Source organism: Anas platyrhynchos, chromosome 4 (genome assembly GCF_047663525.1).
Source record: "Anas platyrhynchos isolate ZD024472 breed Pekin duck chromosome 4, IASCAAS_PekinDuck_T2T, whole genome shotgun sequence".
Classification (NCBI taxonomy): Eukaryota; Metazoa; Chordata; class Aves; order Anseriformes; family Anatidae; genus Anas; species Anas platyrhynchos.
The window spans coordinates 27,122,491-27,143,722 of NC_092590.1; the positions used below are offsets into that span (position 1 = coordinate 27,122,491).

At 35.9% G+C, this 21,232-nt stretch overlaps 1 protein-coding gene across 1 annotated transcript in view; it reads left to right on the forward strand.

Annotated features, from left to right (window-relative positions):
• Window positions 1-344: 344 nt before the first annotated feature.
• Window positions 345-21,232, forward strand: part of GPM6A (glycoprotein M6A) — a 109,126-nt gene continuing 88,238 nt past the window's right edge. The window contains exon 1 of the mRNA XM_027456384.3: window positions 345-882. Coding sequence (XP_027312185.1) covers window positions 846-882 — 37 coding nt within the window. The 5' untranslated portion in view covers window positions 345-845. The remainder of the gene's footprint in view (window positions 883-21,232) is intronic.

A 21,232-nucleotide genomic window follows, 5' to 3' on the forward strand; every position in this document is an offset into this window, starting at 1 on the left:
AATTCCTTTTTATTGCAACATTGATGACAAATAATATATGGAGTGCATATAATTTGCGGTGATTAATATTGTATTAAATTGTGCTTGCATGTGTGTATAAACACACACATGCATACAAAATGGTAGTCTTATAAAGAGGTTTTCTAGGATATTAAAATAAAAGTGTAATAGTGTACATTTGTTGTTAGTTCCAGATGATATCGATATGTGAGAAGGGGGAAATGAAGAGTCATATTATTCTTAAATGTGCTGATACGGGAGGGGAGAGGGAGGGAGGGAGAGAGAGAGAGAGAGAGAAAGACAGACAAGTAATACAGCATAAAGAACCCACAGGCATCTGGGCTTTCCCACTTCTGTAGCAAATAGGGGGAATTATGGGTTGGTGGTCTGCTTCACATTAAGAGGGCACCCCTCCATCTGTTCTCAGTACAGTCTGTTTCCAATTTAAAACACAGATTTCAATGCAAACCTCAATCTCTTTTCTCCATTTTATATGCAAAGTGAGGTTTACAAATCGGTGTCATTGCCATAAGGGCTCAGACCAAATTTCCCCCCAAAATTCACAGGCTGTTCATTTGAATACCTGCTTACAGTGGTACACAATGGGCAGCTTTGAGAAGAAAAATTGATAATCTTCACGGAAGAGTAATTTGAATGAAATTACACTTGACAGCCCGTCTCCAAGCAAACAAGGAGAGTGAGGGAGCCTTAGCTAAGCTCTGAGGACTTGCCTAAGCCTCTGCTGTTGGAGCTTCCCAGGGAAAAAAAAATCCACACTTTTTCCTACATCTGACTGAAGCTTTTGATTAATTCTGTGTAGCTGTTTCTAGTGAAGAAAGGTAGCCATGGAAGAGAATATGGAAGAGGGACAAACACAGAAAGGTATTGTGATAAAATTGCTTTCTGTTTGTGAGGAGATAATTATTTTGCAGTTCCTTGTTTGCTTTAGCAGCATGCTGTAAGGTTAGTGAATATCCTTATGTGGCAGATGGGGAAAGGTTGCCTTTTTTTTTTTTTCCCCTGTATCACTTACGTTCATTTATCTCTCTGCAGTAGCACCTAGCATTAATATAGTGATTGTCATCTTATATTTAATATTAAACAGATCTAAATATCAAATTTCACATTTATACTTATAATTTTGCAAGCATTTGGTGCAGACTGCCTGCCAGACCAGTCTTTGTTAACCTTCATTTATTTCATGTTTTCACGCTTGTCTGGCTGGGTCAAGGGAGCCTAGTGTGAACTATGAGAGAGCTACTCACACAATATTTGGAGCTAGTTGCTGTTGAATATCTAACAATGTAACCAGTATTTACACCTTGAATGAGAATCCAGTCTGAACAAAGACATGGGATATATGTTGTATATAGTTAGGCAGTACTGATATTTCTCTCTGCATTTTTTCCACTTTTGTTTTACTATGTGTTGAAGCAGCTTTGCTATTTACATTGTGCAAATTTGGATCTTGTTGAATTTCATTTTGCACATTGCAGCTGAAATTGCTTTAGCAAGATGTACGTAGCACATTCAGAGCATTTCTGTTCTAAGGTTTCTAGTCAAGTTGATAATAACTGAACACAAGGGGATGTTAGCACTTAAAGATGCAATTTAAGGTTATTGCTGATTGTTTATTAATTGGTGAATCTCTGAAAAACAGTGTTCATAATGTCACTATACTTAAATGCTATTCTGTACAAGAAGCATTACAGTCAAAGGAATCAAGATTTTTTTTTTCTCCTTTCACTTTAGTGCAAGCACAAAGGGTAATCCTGATGAATATTTGCTACATTAAATCATGTATGCTCTTCATTTTACATTTATTTCCATTTCTGAGAAGGATTTAAGAACTCACCAAGTTGGTTAATGTAAATTGCCTGCAAAGGCATATTTTTCTGAGCTGATGACATACTCTGTTTTCTGCTCCCTGATCAATCTGCTTGCTACATGTAAATGTCATGCTTTCTCATTATAAGTGACCCATTTATACAGAATACAGCTTTGGATTGTTTATGCTCTTAATTTTGTCTAGATGCACAGTACATATAAAGAGAACACTAAGGGTAAATCTGCACCCTTGGTGTATGCATACTTATATATAAATAGATTAGTATCTGCAGGTGATTTCAGCAGTTCCTTTGGTTAAATTTTATTTGCAAATAGCAGACTTAACAGGAAAATAAAACTTTTCTGCATATAAAATCGGTGCTTTCATTACATGTTTGAATTACTTAGGTTTTCATTTAGAAATTGAAGATATGCTTTTTTTTTTTTAAGTCTGAAAGACATTTTTTTTTTCTCTTTAGAACAAGTAAATCCAACTGTTTGATCACTGAATCAAAATGTTTCATTGTTATTGCCTGAATAAACGGTGTGAAATGCAAAATTTCTAAATCTTAATGGGGGGAAAAATCAGAGAAAAAAAATGAATCAATTTGTATATTAAAAGCACATGTTATTGATGAACTGTGTCCTCATTGTTCATATGGTAAGCAGTTGAATGACCAAATAGCCAGGCAAAATGGTGTGATTAATAGTGTGATTACAACAGCTAACACTACTTATTCTGCCTCCCCCCCCCCCTTCCCATTTACAAAGCCATGTGTTTTGCCTTTTTTCCCCTTTATTGGTACCCAGCTGTCATCATGGACAGTGACAAGAGAATGATAAGAGCTGACAAATTATATTTCTTCTTCCTTACTGGTGTGGAAGGGGGTACTGCTTAGTTGCTGTCACCATATTTGTGAACCTGTCATTTCAACCTGTCGTGTTCCTACTTTGGATTCTGATGACTTTTAAAATTTATTTAGAGTTTGAAGAAAATGTATGGTTTAGAATCAAAAAGAAAAATTCCTGAGAAATAAATTTTGGGGGATGCTTGAATGCAGATGTTGGAATTTTAGCAAAGTATAGGGGATGATCATGAAATCATGGATCCCTTTAAGGTTTGAACTTTTGTACTTGAAAAGTGTTGATTGTTGTTGACTACTTGATACTCCCCTCTCATAGTGCCTGTTTTCTGCTTTTACTTAGCCTAATCTATCTATTATGTGTTTTACTGATATCTTCAGTATAGTTCCAGACTAGTTCTTCTGACTATAGTGCCCTAAGAACTTTAATTCTTATGTTCTAATTTTCATCTTTCTGCCATTTTGAGTGGAACTGTTTGTTTCTTTCTTCCTCCTCTGCTTCCTACAAAATCAATGGGAGTGTAAATTGCCACTGCTTACTAACTCCTGTGCTCTTCACAGCAGATGTTTTGAACCTCCCACTGAACAGCATTACGTCTTCCTAGCAGCCATGATGAAAGTGAATAGTTTGATGCATTTCATAAATATGATAACGATAGTCCTAATAAGAGCCTTGCAGTTTCAGGAGTCTTGTTATTTTACAGTATGTTATGCAATAAGATATTGATATGTGAAAACATAATTCTTACCATAGTGATTCCAAATAATGATTTTCTGTCTTACACAATCTCTGTACATTCTAGCGTTTAACACTTACAATGTGTTTATGGCTTTAACTTGTAAAATTGTCAGCCGGGGAATGTATCACATCTTGTTTCTGTAAATAATGCACTACTGGAAATTATACAGTTCGAATAAGGATCAGAAATGAGAAACTGACCTATTTTTTTTCCACCGATATTTTCTTATATTGGCCTTGGAAAATGTTGTCTTTTTGCATCAGTATCCTTCATTTGGTAAATGGAAATAATGCTGAAATAATGCTGTTGTCCAGCAGTTTTCATGTGTGAGACTGTTAAAATCTAAACCACGTATAATCTGTATTTATACTTCTGCTTTAAAGTATTGGATTTTTTTTTTCCTTTCCTTTGTTGGTATCATGTTTTTTTGGTTTGTAAGACAGTGCAGGTCAGGGAGGACGTTTCAAATATATTTCCTAGTCAGCTATCTGTAGCTGTCCAAGAAATGAAGGTGCATAGAAAGTCTGGATGAACTGTGTGCTACAATATGCTAAAAATGCTAAAATATTCTAAGAAAGTAAAAAGTCACAACATCTCAGAAATATCAACTTGTTAACAATTTCCATAACACTGACATTATGCTTCATGCCTAGGAACTATAACTTTGATTGCAAATTTGCTGTCTGGATAATCCAAGATAACTAAAGCCTGTAATTTTGGTGACTGGCTTATTATTCAGAAATGATCAGGTCGACTTAGAAGCATAAGTTTAAGTCATGTCTTTAGGGATGCATGCTAATTTTGAAAATCTCATGCATAAATTAGCATGTGTGTTAGTGGTAGGTCTCAACTGCCAGTGTCTGAAAGACAATGACGTCAAACTGTCAGCTATGCTATGTGGAAAAAGCTCCAGCTCCTGCAGAACAGGTCCTCCCTCCACGAAAGCACTGAGTGCAATGATGTCCCCCACCCCAGTCATTCACCATGATAGAAAACTTCAGAGGGCAGGCACTGTAATTTTTGCATTGTGTGGGACTTAGCCGTGTGGAGTTTAGAGTTATTCTCACTACATATCTATTTCAGGAGAAAAAAAAATCTATAGCACAGCAAAATATACACCACTTGAAAACAAATATGCTTTTTATGGCTCATCCATAACTTTAGTAGTTTGAATTCCTTTATAAAATAAACTATTGGGAATGGACAGAGCATCTATGTTTGAATAGCAGCAAGCACAGGGAAGAGATGATTTTTTTTTTTAGCTCTCTTGGCTGTAGCATACCTGACAAAGATGGAAAAGGTTACACTGGTAGCATAGAGAAGAAGTACATAATCTTATTGTGACAGATAATGGTTGTATACTAGAATTAGTGAGTTAGCATTTGGTCTGAATTAGTGATCTCAGTGGATTTGTAGTCTATTACCAAAGCTCTTTTGGTTTGGTCCACAGCATGCCAGTGAAGGAGAGCTTTAAGCAGTTTCAGAAGAATGTCATGGAGTCTAGGGTGCTATCTCATTAGTGTGTACACACATACTCTGTTTCTTCAGTCATGAGAAAGAGGTTAACTGCTTCCTTTTACTCTGGTATATGGAGTGAATTGGTAGGATAATATAAACATGCTGAAAGTGACTTTTATTTCCTATTCAGAAATAAAATAACAGTAGAAATAGTCAAACCATTGCTGACATCCTTTGCAAGTTAGTCTTTTAAATCTTTTTACTTCTGAAAGAGAGTTGTCATCCAGTTTTTCATTTGACTACTGCTCTTAAATAGGTTAAAACAAAAATGAACAAATCACAATATTTGGCACTTAGATTTTTGTGGGTGCCTATATTTGTAAATAAAACCAGAGTTAATTTCCATCCTGTAATATAAATGCTAAACAAGTGTGAGCCACTCTTCTATCTTCAGTTAGATTCTTATGTTATTAGCACTCTGTTTGGCCTTCTAGGACCTTTGAACTATAATCAGTTTTACAAGTAATTTTGAAACTTTTATATATATATATTTTTTTAATTTGGTCTTATAAGTAGCAAGTACAAGAATTTTTCCAGGTGATGATTTCATTCAAAACGGGGATTTGCACTGCTTCTTGAAGAAAACCTGATGGGCAGAGGTCAATATCTCTTTCCTTTGGAATATGTTTTAAGATCTAAGCTTGTGTTCAGGCTGGATTTTTACAGGTTCCTTCAGAGTAGCATGGTCTAAACTTTCAACATATTTATTAACCTGCTCTTAAAAATATATGTGTGTGTATAGTAAGAGTCAGATAAAATACTCACTTGACAATTGCAAAGCCACTAACAGAGTAATTTTCCTTCTTAATCAATGTTAAATATAGAAGAAAATTTTAGCATCTGGCAAAGTCTCTCATTATATTTCTTGATTAATACTCCTTAGTGGTTAATCAATTATTTTTATTAAATAAAAATGCCATGACATCATTCAATATGAATTTGGAATTAATTGTTCTAAAATTGTACGTTATTCTCCTTTAATGTAATAACTACTGGATACATTACTTAAGATTCTTATGTTAGGAACTGTAATTTGAATATCTGTTGTTATTCAATAAATTGTGCTGTTATCCACAGATAATCAATGATGCAAATAAATTTAGTCTTCCTTGTTTATTTAATCTTTAACATTGAAGTGTCTCTCTTAATAGCAGAAAACAGTATTTCTTATTGACTTAATGTGATACTAGTCATAGACATGAAAATCCAGCATTAATATGACCTAATTGTACTTTTCTATGAATTCTTACAGGGCAAAAGTATTCAAATGAATCTTTCTTTCAATGTGTGAGAATTTAAGACTTCTTGGTAATTTTGACACTTATGTGTCAACTTCATAAATAAGCTATTTTAGAAGAAAGTTCTTTCATATGAAAGATATGCAAATGTTTAGAAAAAAGCGTCAAATGTATTCCAAATGTCTAATTTAAACCAATTGTTTAAAATATATGGTATCAAAATAGTACTATAAATCTGTGCAAAACTTTGCACGATTTTGCACCACAATTGGGGGAAAAACAGTATGCTCTTTTTCTAATTACTCTGAAAAAAATCAGCATTTAATTATGACAAAATTCTTCACATATACCAAAAATAAATTAGATTCAGTTTAGTGGTTAGGCGCTAAATGGAATTGATACATCTAAAATTATTTCTTTTATATTCTGACTATGCCTTCATTTCTGATCAGCACTTTAAACAATTTTGCCAATGTGATTTTTCAATCTGTCTTCTGCAACTGGTGAGAATCTGGTCTTTCCTGTTAGGCCTCATATGGTGTAGGAAGTAGAAAATCATCAGCTACTACTGAGTACAAGAATTTATTTTTCTGTTTGCATTTAAAATACTCCTGATATTTGCACTTGAACAGTTTCTGAAGAATTTTCATTTGGTTCACATTGTAGAGGTTTCTAGTAGTTTTGTTTTTTGTTCCCTGGTGGTGATAACAATACATCAGTGAAATAAATGAATTACTAAAGTCAGTATCAATTTTAGCAAAAATCTGTCATTTTAACTGGGGTGTGAGGGAAGCTATGCATTTGCTGCACTTGTGACTTCAGACTTTTTAGCAGAAGGTGCATTTGCTGAAGTTTTGGTATATACCTTTGCAGGAAGGTGCTACTGCTGGAGTATAAATAAAACTCAAAGTATAGTATTTGCAGCTCCAATAAGTATCCCTCACTTCTTAGTATCTTCCCATTTGTACCCCAAAGAATGTTTTGTTTTTCTTCTTCCTATTCATAAACAAAACCAAAACCAAAGATCTTTGAGGTTACTGTCCTGCTTTTCTGTTTCTGTGGAACCCTTTTCTTCTTACCATCTGGAATGCATGGAAATGAAATCCTACAGCGTCTTGTATTACATGTTCGCAGAAGAAATCAAAACAAGTACTATACGAAGGACTGAAGGAGAGGGTTATAATAAAGTACAAGAATCTTAGGTGATCTGGAGTTTTAATCTTTATTAAGCAAGTCATAGCTGCTCACATCCCACTCCTCTAACTGCAACAGGGTGATTTTTCCATAGGTAATTTATGAAGGTAATCACACATTATGGAGAAATATGAAGGAAGACAGTATAGTAGCATAGCAAAGTGATTTAGCAGGGATTGCTTTGTATTAAGGCACAGTGGGGAAAAAAGAAGAGGTAATTATGCTGGTAGAGGTTAAAGTGAGGCGGTATGATGGAAAAAGGGAAGGAAAAAGAGGTATGACTTGAAACACCTTTGAAGGGATTCAGAAGCTTGAAAATGCTATGGAAAGATTGGAAGACAGTATTTGACTAGAAAGAATGAAAGATACATTTAGTCTTTCAGACCAGATGTGTAGAAGACCATAATGGGAATTCTGGTACATTATGCACAGAACTTGTGTTTTGATGTGGTGTGTTTTTAAATGGCTTCCAAATCTTTACATTTTGTCTTTGAAGGAAAAAAAAAAAAAAAAAAAAAAAAAAAACAACAAACAAAAACCTGTTAAGGTGTTGATATCATATATCATATTCATTAATTTTTAGTACAAAACAACACAAACACAAGCATTCTGATCAGAGATTAGATTGACATTTGTGGATTAATGTTGGTAAATGAATCATTTGAGAAGTTTTACACACAAAAAAGTTAGAAGCATAAGTTCAGATTTTCTTTTTAAAATAGAGCATGTGTAGCTTAACAGTTTTTGTTTGCTTGTTTGTGTTTTCCTTCTGAGAGTAACCTGTAACATGCTACATTCATGGCAGCTGCATATATGAATAATATTGTGACAGTAAGCAATGTCTTAGTACTTTGAATTGATGCACAGGTAACGAAAAGAGGGAGAGCAAATTTGTTTTTACCTTAACTCAGAATTATGAGAGATAGGGAAGACTTTCTTGCTTGGAAAAGGAAGGTATATCACTTAACTTCCACAGTAATGTGATCACAGTTGACCTGTTGGCCTAGATTCTCTGGGGAAGGAAGCCAGCCTGCACACCCCGCCTAGCAAGGTGATGTAGCCAGTGTGGGAGGTTCCACACTGTAGTGGCACCATCTACTACAGGTGAATCAGCTTAAGCTTTTTGTGTGCAATTCATTAAAACTTGCCACCCCCTGATTTTCCACCAAATCTTCTCGGACTCTGTTAGGCTATATGCAATAGCAAGCAGCTGGCACAGTTTTAGATCAATTTAAAAGCCTTTAGAAATCTACCATGGGAAGAGTCTGGTGTCTCTTTACAACTCTTAAGTGAGCTGTACTGGAACATGTTTGGCTGTAGCTAAAAATTTAGGCTTCCAAATTTTTATACTGGAGGGAAATAGCAGAAGATCATGAGATCATGATGACATGGATCTGGTCTATCTCAGGGGATATATGAAGTCTAACAGAGCCAGGTCCTCATGCCAATATTTGGATGACACAGTGCTTCGATTCTTGCCTTTCCAGAACAAAATAGCTAATGCATACATCTTGTCATGTTCTGCTTCCACCTACCAAATCACTTGCTTTCCATCTTCTCTAACTTTCTACTAGAAATCTCATCTCAGACAACCCTTCACCTTCAAAAGCTCTTCTACTTTTATAAAGTGCAGGTTACCAACACTATGTTGGATGCTTTCGTTGTACTTAATATTTATAGGCTAGAATCTGCATGCAGAAGTTTGTAGTGGATGCTGTCATAAGTTTCTCTGTTACCACAAAGAGAATATGGACTGTGGTGGGCAAGACATTGTTGCAGCTACTCTGAGTGAATCCTCCAAGACTGTACTGGAGGTTATGGAAAGGCTATGGAAATCTGGCACTGTTGCTAGTTCTCTTACTTCTGTTCTGTCAGTAATTAAGTCCTGACTCTTAGGGATATTCCTTAACATTTCACATTAGTAAGCATCTGCAGTTTGGGGTGTTTTTATTTTCTTTCTGATGGTGTTTTTATTTCTTTGTGGAGGTTGAGTCTTTTCTCAGGGATGCTTACACCTGATATGCTCCCTTTTTAATAGGGAGACAGGGAACAACTGAGCAGAAGGTGCTACAGCTATTTTGAACAGACCCATGCTTCTAGACCTTACCTGAGTACAATGTTAAATACGGCAGATAGATGCTGTAGAAGAAAGGGGATGTAGTAGCTGCTACTGGGCCATTGGATTGGTCCATTCTGGAAAAACGTTTAACTGAGCAGACTTCCCTGAGCAGATCTTTATAGTTATTTTTACTGATAATAATAATGGTAAATAATACCATTTTGAATCCTACATGTGGCATAAAAGAACTGACAAACTTTTAAAGGATAGTGTTTAAATAAGGGTTATACCATTAACAAGCACATACATGTTGAATTTATGGGGATAGTAGTTTGCTAAGTTAATGTAAATAGTAACAGAATATGCATAGATGAGGATGGAAGTAAATGTTTGAAATTGCCTTGAGAAAAGGACCGCTGACTACTGGCTGCTGTTGTTCATAAAGATATTCATTTATATTATTGAATGGTGTATTATTGATTTTAAAACAGAGTAGCTTTAGCAGGAAATGCTTCCCACTATATGTGGTTTGCTTGCATTCATGACTTGCTGATTTTCCACAATATATAGATAAGGAAGCTTACATTTCTAGCTCAGTGGTACAATGATACAGTGATTTACTTTCTTGTGAAATAATCTGAGCGTGTTTGATTTATAAACTGTTTTTCCTATTTGTTGGGGTGCTTCAATATAGCAGTACATTTGTCTTCAGAGATTTCCCAGCCTTGTGATTTCTCATTGAGAGGTTATTGGCTACCTCTGATCAACCAGTCATTCTGATCCTTCTTAAACTCTTTCAAAATAATAAACAAGCATATCCATGATCTTTCCCTGCCTTTCCTCTTCATAGGTTGTATTTTGTTATAAACCTCTGCAGATTCTGTTTGTAGTTGTCATGCTCTTCAAAAGCATCTTAATACCATGTGGCCTAACAAGATTGCTGAACTAGACTGGAAGAGGGAACAATCTTTTGTCTTCCAAGTGTTCCTTCATAACTGGCTTGAGATCTTCTCCTTTTCAAGCCATAAAACGCTTCTTCCATTTTGTCTTGACTGCATTTGCTACATAATACTTCTCTTTTTGCTGGAAAATTCATGGTCCTAGTACATATTAAGGAACACTTGGATTCACACTACCCAGCACTGTTGTAAAAATGAGTACCATTTGATTGTAGATTCATATATTGCTCTTGATTTTAGTGTAATGTAATGACACTGAAATAATAGACCTAAGTACCTTCAGTATCTGGAAAATCAGTAACCAGGGCTCTGATCCTAAGACTTACATATATGTTTTTGCTGTCATGCACTGTCAGTAATCCCATAGTTTTTATGCAGATTATTCACTTATGCAAAAATGAAGCATGTGCACGGTTTTAAGATTAGGTCCTAACGTTGCCACAGAGTAATTTACATGTAGCTGTCAGGTTTTTGGCAGGAAATCTGTGAGAGGACATGGTGAAGCAATTAAATGGGGTCTGGGAGGAGACTGGAAGGAAGGCTGAATGGAATTTGAGATTTTAATATATATATATATATATTTTTTTTTTGCTTGTTTGCATGGTATTACAGTAAATTAATATGCTTTGAGGTCTACAGGGACCATCTGTAGGTTCCAAGAAATGCTATTCTTTTTCTCTGGCTGGTTTAATTTTTGTTTATGTTTTTCCTTTGAATTACTAGACGTTGGACACACTATTGGGCAGAGTAAAATGGACCTTCTAGCAATATTGAAATGTTTTGCTGGTGTATCTTGTTCACACACTTAGGCGAAGCTGATCATCAAATTTACCATGCAGATGGAATTCTGCCCAAGGCAGGCTGCTAGTGACCTTCTTTTTACCTTTCTCCTGTAATATGGGAATGGTCTGCTTTCTAAGATTATCTGGGAGCTTAATTTCATAAAGTTCATGCTGCTAGTGCAAGCACATGCAAAACTGGTGTTATACTTCTTATTATCCTGTAATGCATTATAAGTGAGACTTTCGGTCTTTCAATGCAGATCTGATGCAGCATGCTGGTTGGTTGCCTGTGCTTTGTGGGGAAGAGTGCAGTAGATCTTTGATTTTAAAGCCTTCTGAATTGAGTGTCTGTTACGTGGTTGCCTGTGATTAGTGGACTCTGACATCAATGTCTGATGTGAACACAGAAAATGGATATTTGAGATTTTTTTTTTTTTGCCATGTTAATTAACTGTCCTATTAAAATCTCAAAAAGAAAAAAAATATAACAAATTTCAACTATTTGTAGAAATAGCAATATAAAACTTCTAGTTTTATAATGCCATTCTATTATGCAGATAAAATTAATCAGCAAAAGATGCTTGTCAATGTGGCTAACCAAAGTTTAGTAAAACATGTATCTACAATCACACCCAGGGCGTGTAGTGCCAAGGCCAGAAAATAAAAGGAAATTTATTGCAGCTGTTCAACAAAATATGGAGGCTACCATTTCTCAAAGATGTCATCTTTCAAAATTATTATAGGTTTATGAACAGTGTTCACTAGTGAAAACACTGGAGTAATTATAACCTAGTGGTGAGTAGGCCTGTCAGGTCAGCTGTGTTTATGCTAATGGTTCAGACAAGATATGTTTTTTGCCTAACCCATCTGCTGCAGTCATTAAATATTTAAGACACAGGGGAACCTGTTATGTATGTTGGGGGTCCTTTATCGGTTTTGTGGACGTGTTTGCACATGGGGGACTTTTGCTGTTAATTTTTTTCTTCATTTTGACACACGTCCCATACCATCATCTGTACTGCCTGTGCTTCCAACAGATATCTTTCTGTTATTACCTGTCATACCCCATGCTACATGAAAACAGGTATTTTCTTAAATATTTATTAACAGCCTTGTTACTTTCAGAATCCAGCTCAAGCACCACTACCTTTCATGAATGCATCTGAAATATGCAGGTTTAAAGATTTTAAAGTACCTGTAGCTGTCTGTTGATGTATTTTGTGAATATTACAGATGTTCAGAGAGCTGAAATATTCTGTTCTCTATTCCTGAGAGAGGAATGCAGTTATGTACATGTTTGTGGAGTTCTCTTTTAACTTACGGTTATTCCTACTTGTCTTCCTTGATTTATTTCTCATATAGTTTTATTTTTATTATTATTACCTTTTAATGTAGACTCAACTAGATTTGACATAGCTTCTGCAGTTACTAAATCTTGTGATGTCCTCTGGGATCTCATTTTTCTATTTTGGTTGTTCTTGCCCTCGTAATTCCTGATTTGTTTTGAGTGTGTACAAACTCGGTACTTTAAGTTGGAAAGACTGTCTACTACTAGAGATCTGAAGGTACTGCCATTCAAAAATAGCTGATCTGTAATCATTCCTTTAATCTAATATCCTACCAATGCAATAGACTTCAGAGTTGCTGCAGAATGTGGTTGTTTTATTTCTAAAGGGATAATTTTACTAGGCTTTTTGTAGTCCTTCAGGGACAATGAGTTACACAGTGGTCCAGATGTAACAACCAATATAAGAGTAGCAGTCATTAAACTAAATTACTACAGTCAGCCTTACTGTCCTTAATTTTTATTTTTTATTTTTTATTTATTTTTTATTTTTTTTTGTTAAGAAAAATTGAGGAAACAGTGGTCTGTTTTCTAAGTGCCTTTGTGGTTGTTGGGATAGAATAGCAGTTGCTCTGTCAGTGTCACAGTGTTTATTTTAGTCTCTGAATTAATTTTCTTGGTTGCTAGGCAATTCTACTTCATAGTTTTAATGGAAATGACTAATTCATTCTCCCTCTTCTGCTCTCATTCCATAATCTGCAATGGTTTGAAACTAGATTTCTCTGGCATAATGCTTGGCAAATACTCCTGTCAATGTACAGTTTTAGGACTATAGTTAATAAAATATGTCCAGCCCTATATTTCTTGTATGTTCCAACAAAGCCATTATAAATCTAAGGTATTAAATAAAGAAAGAACTGGGCTTTTATGGGTAGAGGATAAATATCTGCCCTCATGTCTGATGTTTTAGAAAGTTCTAAGGGGTGGGTTGTGTTTGCAGCTGGTACCAGCTGGTCCTTTTTACCTCCAGTGGTGATGGTGTAATATCTGCAAGCTAAGGAACTGAGATGCTCAGCATTTATAATCAGCAGGTCTTGCTTATTACTTAGCAGTGCAGGAAGGTTCAAAAACAGGTATGAATATTCAAAGAACTGATAACCATATTATTAAAGAAAACCTCTAAACAGTTCACAGTTCCAGAGCTATTTTTTGTACTGGAAAATATAACACCTTAGGACAGTTTGTTTAAAATATTGTTTTCTGATTCTTTAATCCTATTCTTATTAACAGCAAATATGAAGGAAAAATAGCTTTAAATGAAACTTTAGGATAATGCAGAAGCTGGTAGACTGCAACTTTGAAATGATTGAAATCCACCTCACTCACCTGTAGCAGGACAAAAAGAATCCTGTGGCCCAGAATGTCAGTGGCATCTTCTGTTGGGCCCTGTGCTCCTGACATCGGTTCAAGGTCTGGCAGCTTGTCCAAAGTATGAAACCTCAGTAAGAGTAAACTATTAAAAACATTACAGCAATAATTTCCAGCGTGGTTGATAATACTCACTGAATGAAATCATTGCAGTAGTGATACAATAATACAATCAAAAATTGTATTATTGGATTAAAAAGTAAGCTAGTAACTTACACATTACTGTTTTAGAGATAATGGTGTCCTAAGAAATTTCACAAAATGTTAAGATACTGGATCAAGATATGAAAGATTTTGTTTGTATGGATTATGGCTTATGTATGTTCAGCATTCTTCAATTTGACCAATAGGAATTACTACAAAATTGTGTCTTTGAAAAAAATCTCACTGTGCCTTTGTTTCCCACCTGTCAAAAATAAACAGAATTTTTTTTTTTTTTCTTCCACCTCTTCTATGATTTGCTTATTGCTTTAGTAGGTCATAATCTTCCCACTTCTACAGTGGGACTCTCATTTTAGTTGAGGCCTCTACATACTACAGAAAGATAAAGTATGCAAGGGAGCACTTACTGATTTGTTTAAAAAAAGTACAGCCATTAATTAGTGTTCTTTTTGTATTAAAGGTGAAATAAAGGGTAACTGAAGTATCTTGTCTGGACTGTCCCACTTTAGAGTTTCTAACCAAATATTGTATTCAATTGAACAAAACTAAAGGAGTTGCAATCATTATGCACATGGCATATGTGTCGTTAAAATGAAGAGTGATAGACCTTGATTTTTAGCAGAGACATAATCTAAGCAGAATGGTGTGATATACATATGGCGGATGTCTGTTCAGTATGCCAAAAGAAGGAACAGTTCAGAAAGTTGTAACTTTCAGTTCCCTTTCAGTTCCCTTTCAGTAGAACTTTATTTCTTAGTGATAATAGACATGTGATATGAAAAGTCCAGAACAAATATGATCAGTGTATCTTTTTTCTCATTTCATGGAACTGATGCATGCCTAATGGTGACAAACGGGCCCATGTTGCTTGCTAGTTTGTTTAAATAATGCATTTTCTCAAGAATATTTTTCTCTTTACAAAGGTGATTATGTTTTTGTTTAATGATGGAGAAGTTTGTTTTGTCTTTAGCAGCTGAAAACATACATGTAGACTCTCTGTTAACACCATGGTTGAACTTAACATCAAATACAAAGAAAATTTCAGACTGAAGGAGATTAGCAGACCTAACTCATTAGAAATATCTTCAATAGACTGTTTCTTGTATTCAAAGAAAGTAGGTAAATCCATTTGGCACACTGCCCTCACCAGAAGGGACTCTTAAGCATCTTCCCCAGCTGGGTACAGGATGAGTGCCCCATCAGGCCGCCATGACGGCAGCCTCCACCCAGAACCCAAAACAATACCACCATCTAATTTATCTTAGTGGATATACTGTGTTGAGCTCTGTAGTGTTAGAGCAAGATTTGTTTTTGTTCTTTAAGCTATCTTGTTTAAAGGTTGTTTATACATCTTTCTTTAACACTGCTGTCTAACAAGATGTATGCCTAGATTAAGTGTTGAAATAAGCAGCCTTCTGCACGTCCTGCCCCTCGTTTTGTTGTAAGTCTGAAGTACTCTTAAATAGCAGCTCTTGAAGTCGCATGATACGAAGAAAATCTTGGCAATTTCATTTTAAAGGCAAATTTCTGCAGTTCAAGTGTGCACTTCAAGACTTCAAAGGAAAAGTTGTTCTTAAACTTATGTATGTACCTTATTCCATCCATGGGACACATTATGCAGAAGTTTTGACCATGCTGGTTAAGTGCATATGCCCTATACTTATGCTTCGAAATAACTTGAAATACTGTTTTTGTTTGTTTGTGATAAGTGTAGTTCTCAGGGTTTTGGATTTTAATTTAATTTTAGGGCCAAAGCACGTGATGGACCTAGCCTTTGCAGCTAAGACACTGTACAACAGTGACAAACAATTCTACCTTCCTTGGGGTCTGATTGCATACAGTAAGTGTCAAGAACAGAATGACTGAAAACAATGTCAAACTATTATCAATTTCCCTAAACACAGAAATAAGAAGGTAGGATTTATTACAAAGGAAACAGTAGAAATTAGGTCTCTGAAATTAGGATCTCTAGTATGAGGGAAAAGAGGATGGAACTTTGTTTCAATATCCAGTCAAGAATAATAAAAGCAGAGGAAACTTACTGGAGAATATTAACAATAATGCTAACCAGTCAGTCCACTAAATCACCAATTCATGTGCCACATCCCAGATGTGTATGTGAGGACTGTGTATGTGAGTCTTGTCTCAACACTATTTCCTTATGCTCTGGAAAACAAAAATGCTTTTTAAAGGTACATCTTTCAAGTGGGAGACAAGGGAGGGGAACAGCTGTGTGACTTTGTTTCTGCTGGTCAACTGTCTTAGAGTGTCAGTGGGAAGTGGCTTCCCGCTGTGATTTTCGCAGAAGGAGTTAGAATTCTTCTCCTTCTGCTGTTTGATGAGGACTGTGAATTTCCTACATTTGTAATTTTATTTAGTCCATAAGCATTTGTTTCCTTGCATGATGGGGAGGTAAATTTTAGGAAAAACAAACAAACAAAAGAAGTGAATGGCAGAGCTTTTATTATAATCCAATATCTGAATGTAGACTAGTCATAATATATTGGCGTATTTGCCACTGCTTGTAATGATTACCTGAAAGTTGATCCAATCACTTTCAGGATGAGCTCTTTGAATTAGTATTCTGGTGACAGTAGAAGGATGTGGCCTTTTTAAATCCTGTAAATCACAAGAAAACATGAAGAAATTGCTATGCCTGAAAGGCAGATTACCAAAAGCAAGCAAAAGGAAGCTTTTAAAGTTGTGAACTTGGAATGGTTCATTGCTCACAAACAGTAGAACCACAAGTAAGTTATTTGGTCATGCTAGATCATTTTGAGTAATGAAGTGATATTCATCAGCATGTTATTCGTCAGCAAATACTTGTTGATAATCTTGCGGAATTGTCTCCTTTCTGCAAAGCCAGCTTTTTTCTTTATCGATACATTTTGTTTTGCTATATGTTCAACATCTTAGACATCTTAGATTACAGAGATAATAAACATTTCCTTAAGGGGTCTAAAAAGGAGGTTTTGTAACACATAAATTGCAGTGGCCTTTAAATGTCAGTACCCTGAAATACTGTACAACTAAGTACTTGATTCTGCTAGAAATGTGAAGGAGGAGAATGGGAGTGGCAAAAGGACAAAGCAAGTGGAAAAATTGTTTTTCCAAGTATTTCCATTTTTTTTTTTTTCCTCAAGAACTCAAAGGAAAGCTTTGCATGAATTTCATATAATTTTGACACAAACCTACAGACTTGTGTAATTTGAATTACTTTTCGTAATTCAAAAATTTTGGAAAAACACAATTCTCTTAGAAATTCTATCTAATCTTATGGCAGTTTCTTGGGAAGGCTGAAAGTTTTATTTTATTTTTATTTTTATTTTTATTTTTATTTTTATTTTTATTTTTATTTTTATTTTTATTTTTATTTTTATTTTTATTTTTTCCTGCTGTAAGTTCTGTCTTTATATTTTCACACACACAAACTGTTATTTGTCCATAAGTAAACACTGCCATTCCTGAGAGACAGATACATTGCAGAAAGGGGCAGTAAATATACAGCAGATTGGCTTAGTCATAAAAAAAACCAACAAACAAACCAAGAATGCTTTTCTGAGCAGAGGTATATATGAAGGTTTTCAGAATAGAAATGTAATATGGGCCTGCGGTCTTTCACCTAGATATGCTAGGTGAGTGGGAAGTCATGGCAATTTTATTTTTCATGCACCTTCTGTCTCCCAACCAGTAATATATAAACATGAAATAAATTTTCCTGGCTATATCAAAACTAAGCAAGGATGCACCCCTCATTTCCTCAAATGCCTTATAGGAAGCTAAGGGCCCCATCCATAAAAGTTACCATATTTAACAGGGCTGTGGAACAGGTGTAATGTAGCTGAGGTCGAACCTCCTCATTTCTGTTCTCTGAAGGCAATGCTTTCTAGAGAGTAGCAGCTTTGCACACTCACTGGATAGCAAGTTTAAAGACAGGTTGTTTCCGGCTGAGGCACAGTGGGGGTGGCTTAGCTGGAGCTTCTCATGAATGATCTGGAGATCACAGAAAGAAAGCAGCTGAAGGGGATATGAAAGAAGGAGGATGGAAAATGAGGAAGAAAGGTGGCTGTATGTGATGGTAGGCAACAGAGTTTAATTGGTAATTGGGAGATGAGATGAGATGAAGGCTCTGTTCAAAAGAGACAGAAAATGTACTTGCTAATAAAGATCTGGGAAGGGTTTCTTATCTGCTCTGAAAGAAATAGCAGAAAAACAACAACAACAACAACAAAACCCACAACCCTTTGTCTTATGCCTCATAATTTTGAGGTTTTGGGGATTTCAGTATTTTGTGAGACTTTGTTCATATCTATCAACAAGGAGAAACTGTGGTTTAGTAGATCCAAATAGTACTTACTAGTACTATACAACTAGTACTATTAGGCCCTATTTTTTTTTTTTTCTATTTCTCTGACAGATTTTATACTATGTGGGACAGGGATTACATTAATGTCCTGACTTATTTTACACACAGATTGTTATCTGAAATTGTTTAGAGGTGACTACATGTTTATTACATGTCATGGCCTGGATTTCTGTTTACTAATACATTTTTTTCATTAAAGGAAACATTCTGTACCTCCTTGGTGATAAAATTACTTGGTGACACATCTCTTGAGTCATAGTACATGTTAGGTTGTACTAGGTATGCAGTAACTATTGTATACCATTTTGTAAATACTGCAGTTGCCAGAAAAGCAGCATGCACAAGTTTTTGCAGAATATTTTTTTTTTCTAGATTCTGTGGTACCAACTAAGTCCTATAAATGACGATGAATACACCTTTAAAAAAATATTTGGAGGAAAAAGTGCATTTTGTAGAGTACCTGCCTTTCTTGTGAACCAAGTGTTACATGTTTCAGAGTTGTGATATCGAAGAGACCAATAAGTCTTTCTCTACTAGCAGCATGCATAGAGCACAATTGATTGTTGGTATTTCTTGCCAAATTAAATTAGGAGAGAGGAAAATGGAAAGTGATCACAGCTTTCCCATGCTCTACTGTTCAGCAAAGCCAAGTAGGTCTGGGGGTGAGCTAATCTGGAAGAAAGAAATGATTGCCATTATTCATTGCCACTTGAGAACAAAAAACCCAGAGTGAATAGGACTTCCATCATGAGGAAATTTTGAGCAGCTATGCAGCACACAAGGTGGCCGCTGCCTGGAGTTGTACGGCATGGCTGCTTAAGTTTTCAAAATTTCCAAGTAATAAGGATTAAATGCAAATATCAGTCTTATTTTCAAGATGTTTTCTACATTTATGACATTATGAAGCAGATGGATTCTGAAGGCTCAGGAATCAGAAAACAAAGAGTACAAGTAACCTTTTCTTTCATTTTCAATTAAAAAAATGTTTTGTTTTAAGTATTCAGCATCCACTTTGGGGATCTGGGATATGGAGCCCTGGTATCTTTACAGTTTATGGCAATTAATGTAGTCTTACACAGATAATTAGTCTACAACAGCAAAGCTTGTGACCCTGCTGCTGCTGCTTGGGTGAGAGCTGTCCTTCACTTGTTCCTTTCACTGAGACACGGACTTTCTGGCTCCTAAAGCAGGTAATAACAGATCTACTCAGAGGCTGTGTGTCTGTGGGAGCTGTAAAATGCAGTGGGTGGATAGATACTGAGCGTATAACGTTAGGTCATTATATCTGTTCAGTGAAGACCTTGCAGCCGCTGGAAAATGAAGCATGTCTGACAGCTCAGAGACTGCCAGGGTTGTATGGTGTTATATGGTTGAGAGGGAGCTGCTGGAGTTTCTGACATAAATAGATGGCTTAGAAGTGTTTAATGTAAAAATAGAGCCATTAAATTAGAGGGTCTCTTGTCTTTTATTCTGTGTCTAGGGGATGTGATAGGATATCTACATGATATTTTACTCTTGCTATTTGCTATCAAAGCACGAAGCTGAGAGAAGAAAGCCAGAATCCCTCTTCAGCTAGAAGGCGTTTCTGTAGCAGTTATGCTGAATCTGTGCAAAGCTGTGTCGGGGGCGGCACTGGCACTGTGACTTTAGCCAGAGAGGAAGCCTTGAGGACTTTAGCATTTCCCCTGGGCAACAACAGAAGAGAGAGAGAAAATGCTACGTCTGCTTCTAGCTGAAGAGTTCCCATGAACTCTTGGCCCTGTATCACTAGTTACCTTGTAGTGCTGTGTAGGATGTGCACATTAATTTTTATAAAAGCATTGCTTTGCTTTGAGCAATAAGTCTTAAACATAGTCCAATGATAAAGCTGTTCTTTGGTGATACTTGCCAAAAGCTGAGTGCAGCATGTGCAATCAATCATAAAGTGTTCCTCTAGTACAAAAGAGTAAATTATCTCATTTTTACTGCCCTCAGCCTTTGGCTTTGGGAAATGCAGCACAGTGTCAGAAAGCATTTGTTACTGGTGAATGTATTTTCTGTGGTTTCTCATGGAGATTGGAGGCATTGGATTGGGATCTGCTGGGATTTCTCCCTGAGCGGCTAACTAGGAAGACGGGTCAGAGTTGCATAGGGGAGAGGAGAAAGCTACTTAACAGTGAAAGCAGACAGAGTCTGATTTTCCCTTCTACATGGGGTTTCAGAAGTGGAAAGAAAGCTGTAGTACCTTCTTCCCTTCCCAAGTGCTTCTGTGAACATCAATGCCAAGCAAAATTTGTGAAGCTTTGTTTCCATGGAGGCAATCAAAAATTCTGAAATCATTCTCTCACACTGATTCTCATTTAGCGATATGTTGAAGGGAAACCAAGGTACTGGCTTTTAGTCAATGGCAAATTAAAGTAAGGTGATCTTATGGAAATATGTAGAAGCTTCACATGCAGTCAAGGACAGCAGACTGTGCTGCACAAATTCTTACCGAATCAACAAGAATTGGAAATCATGGTGATTTTTTTTTATTTTTTATTTTTTAATATAAACTAGCAGATACTCCCTCTTTACCAGGGCACCATAGGCTTTGAACATGATGCAGTCAGTTCAGGTAATTCTTCCAGTGCCCAGTTTTGCAGAGATGCAGGAGAAACCATGCTGTGCCCCATCTGACATGGACTGGACTCCTGACAGAATTTGCACAGACACAGCAAATCACTGCTGGATATTTGTGTGTGTGTACCACAAATTTCATGGACCAATTCCAAGGCGGTATTTAGGAATGCTTCAAAGAACAAATTAAGTCTGTCCTATTGCTATTTTCAA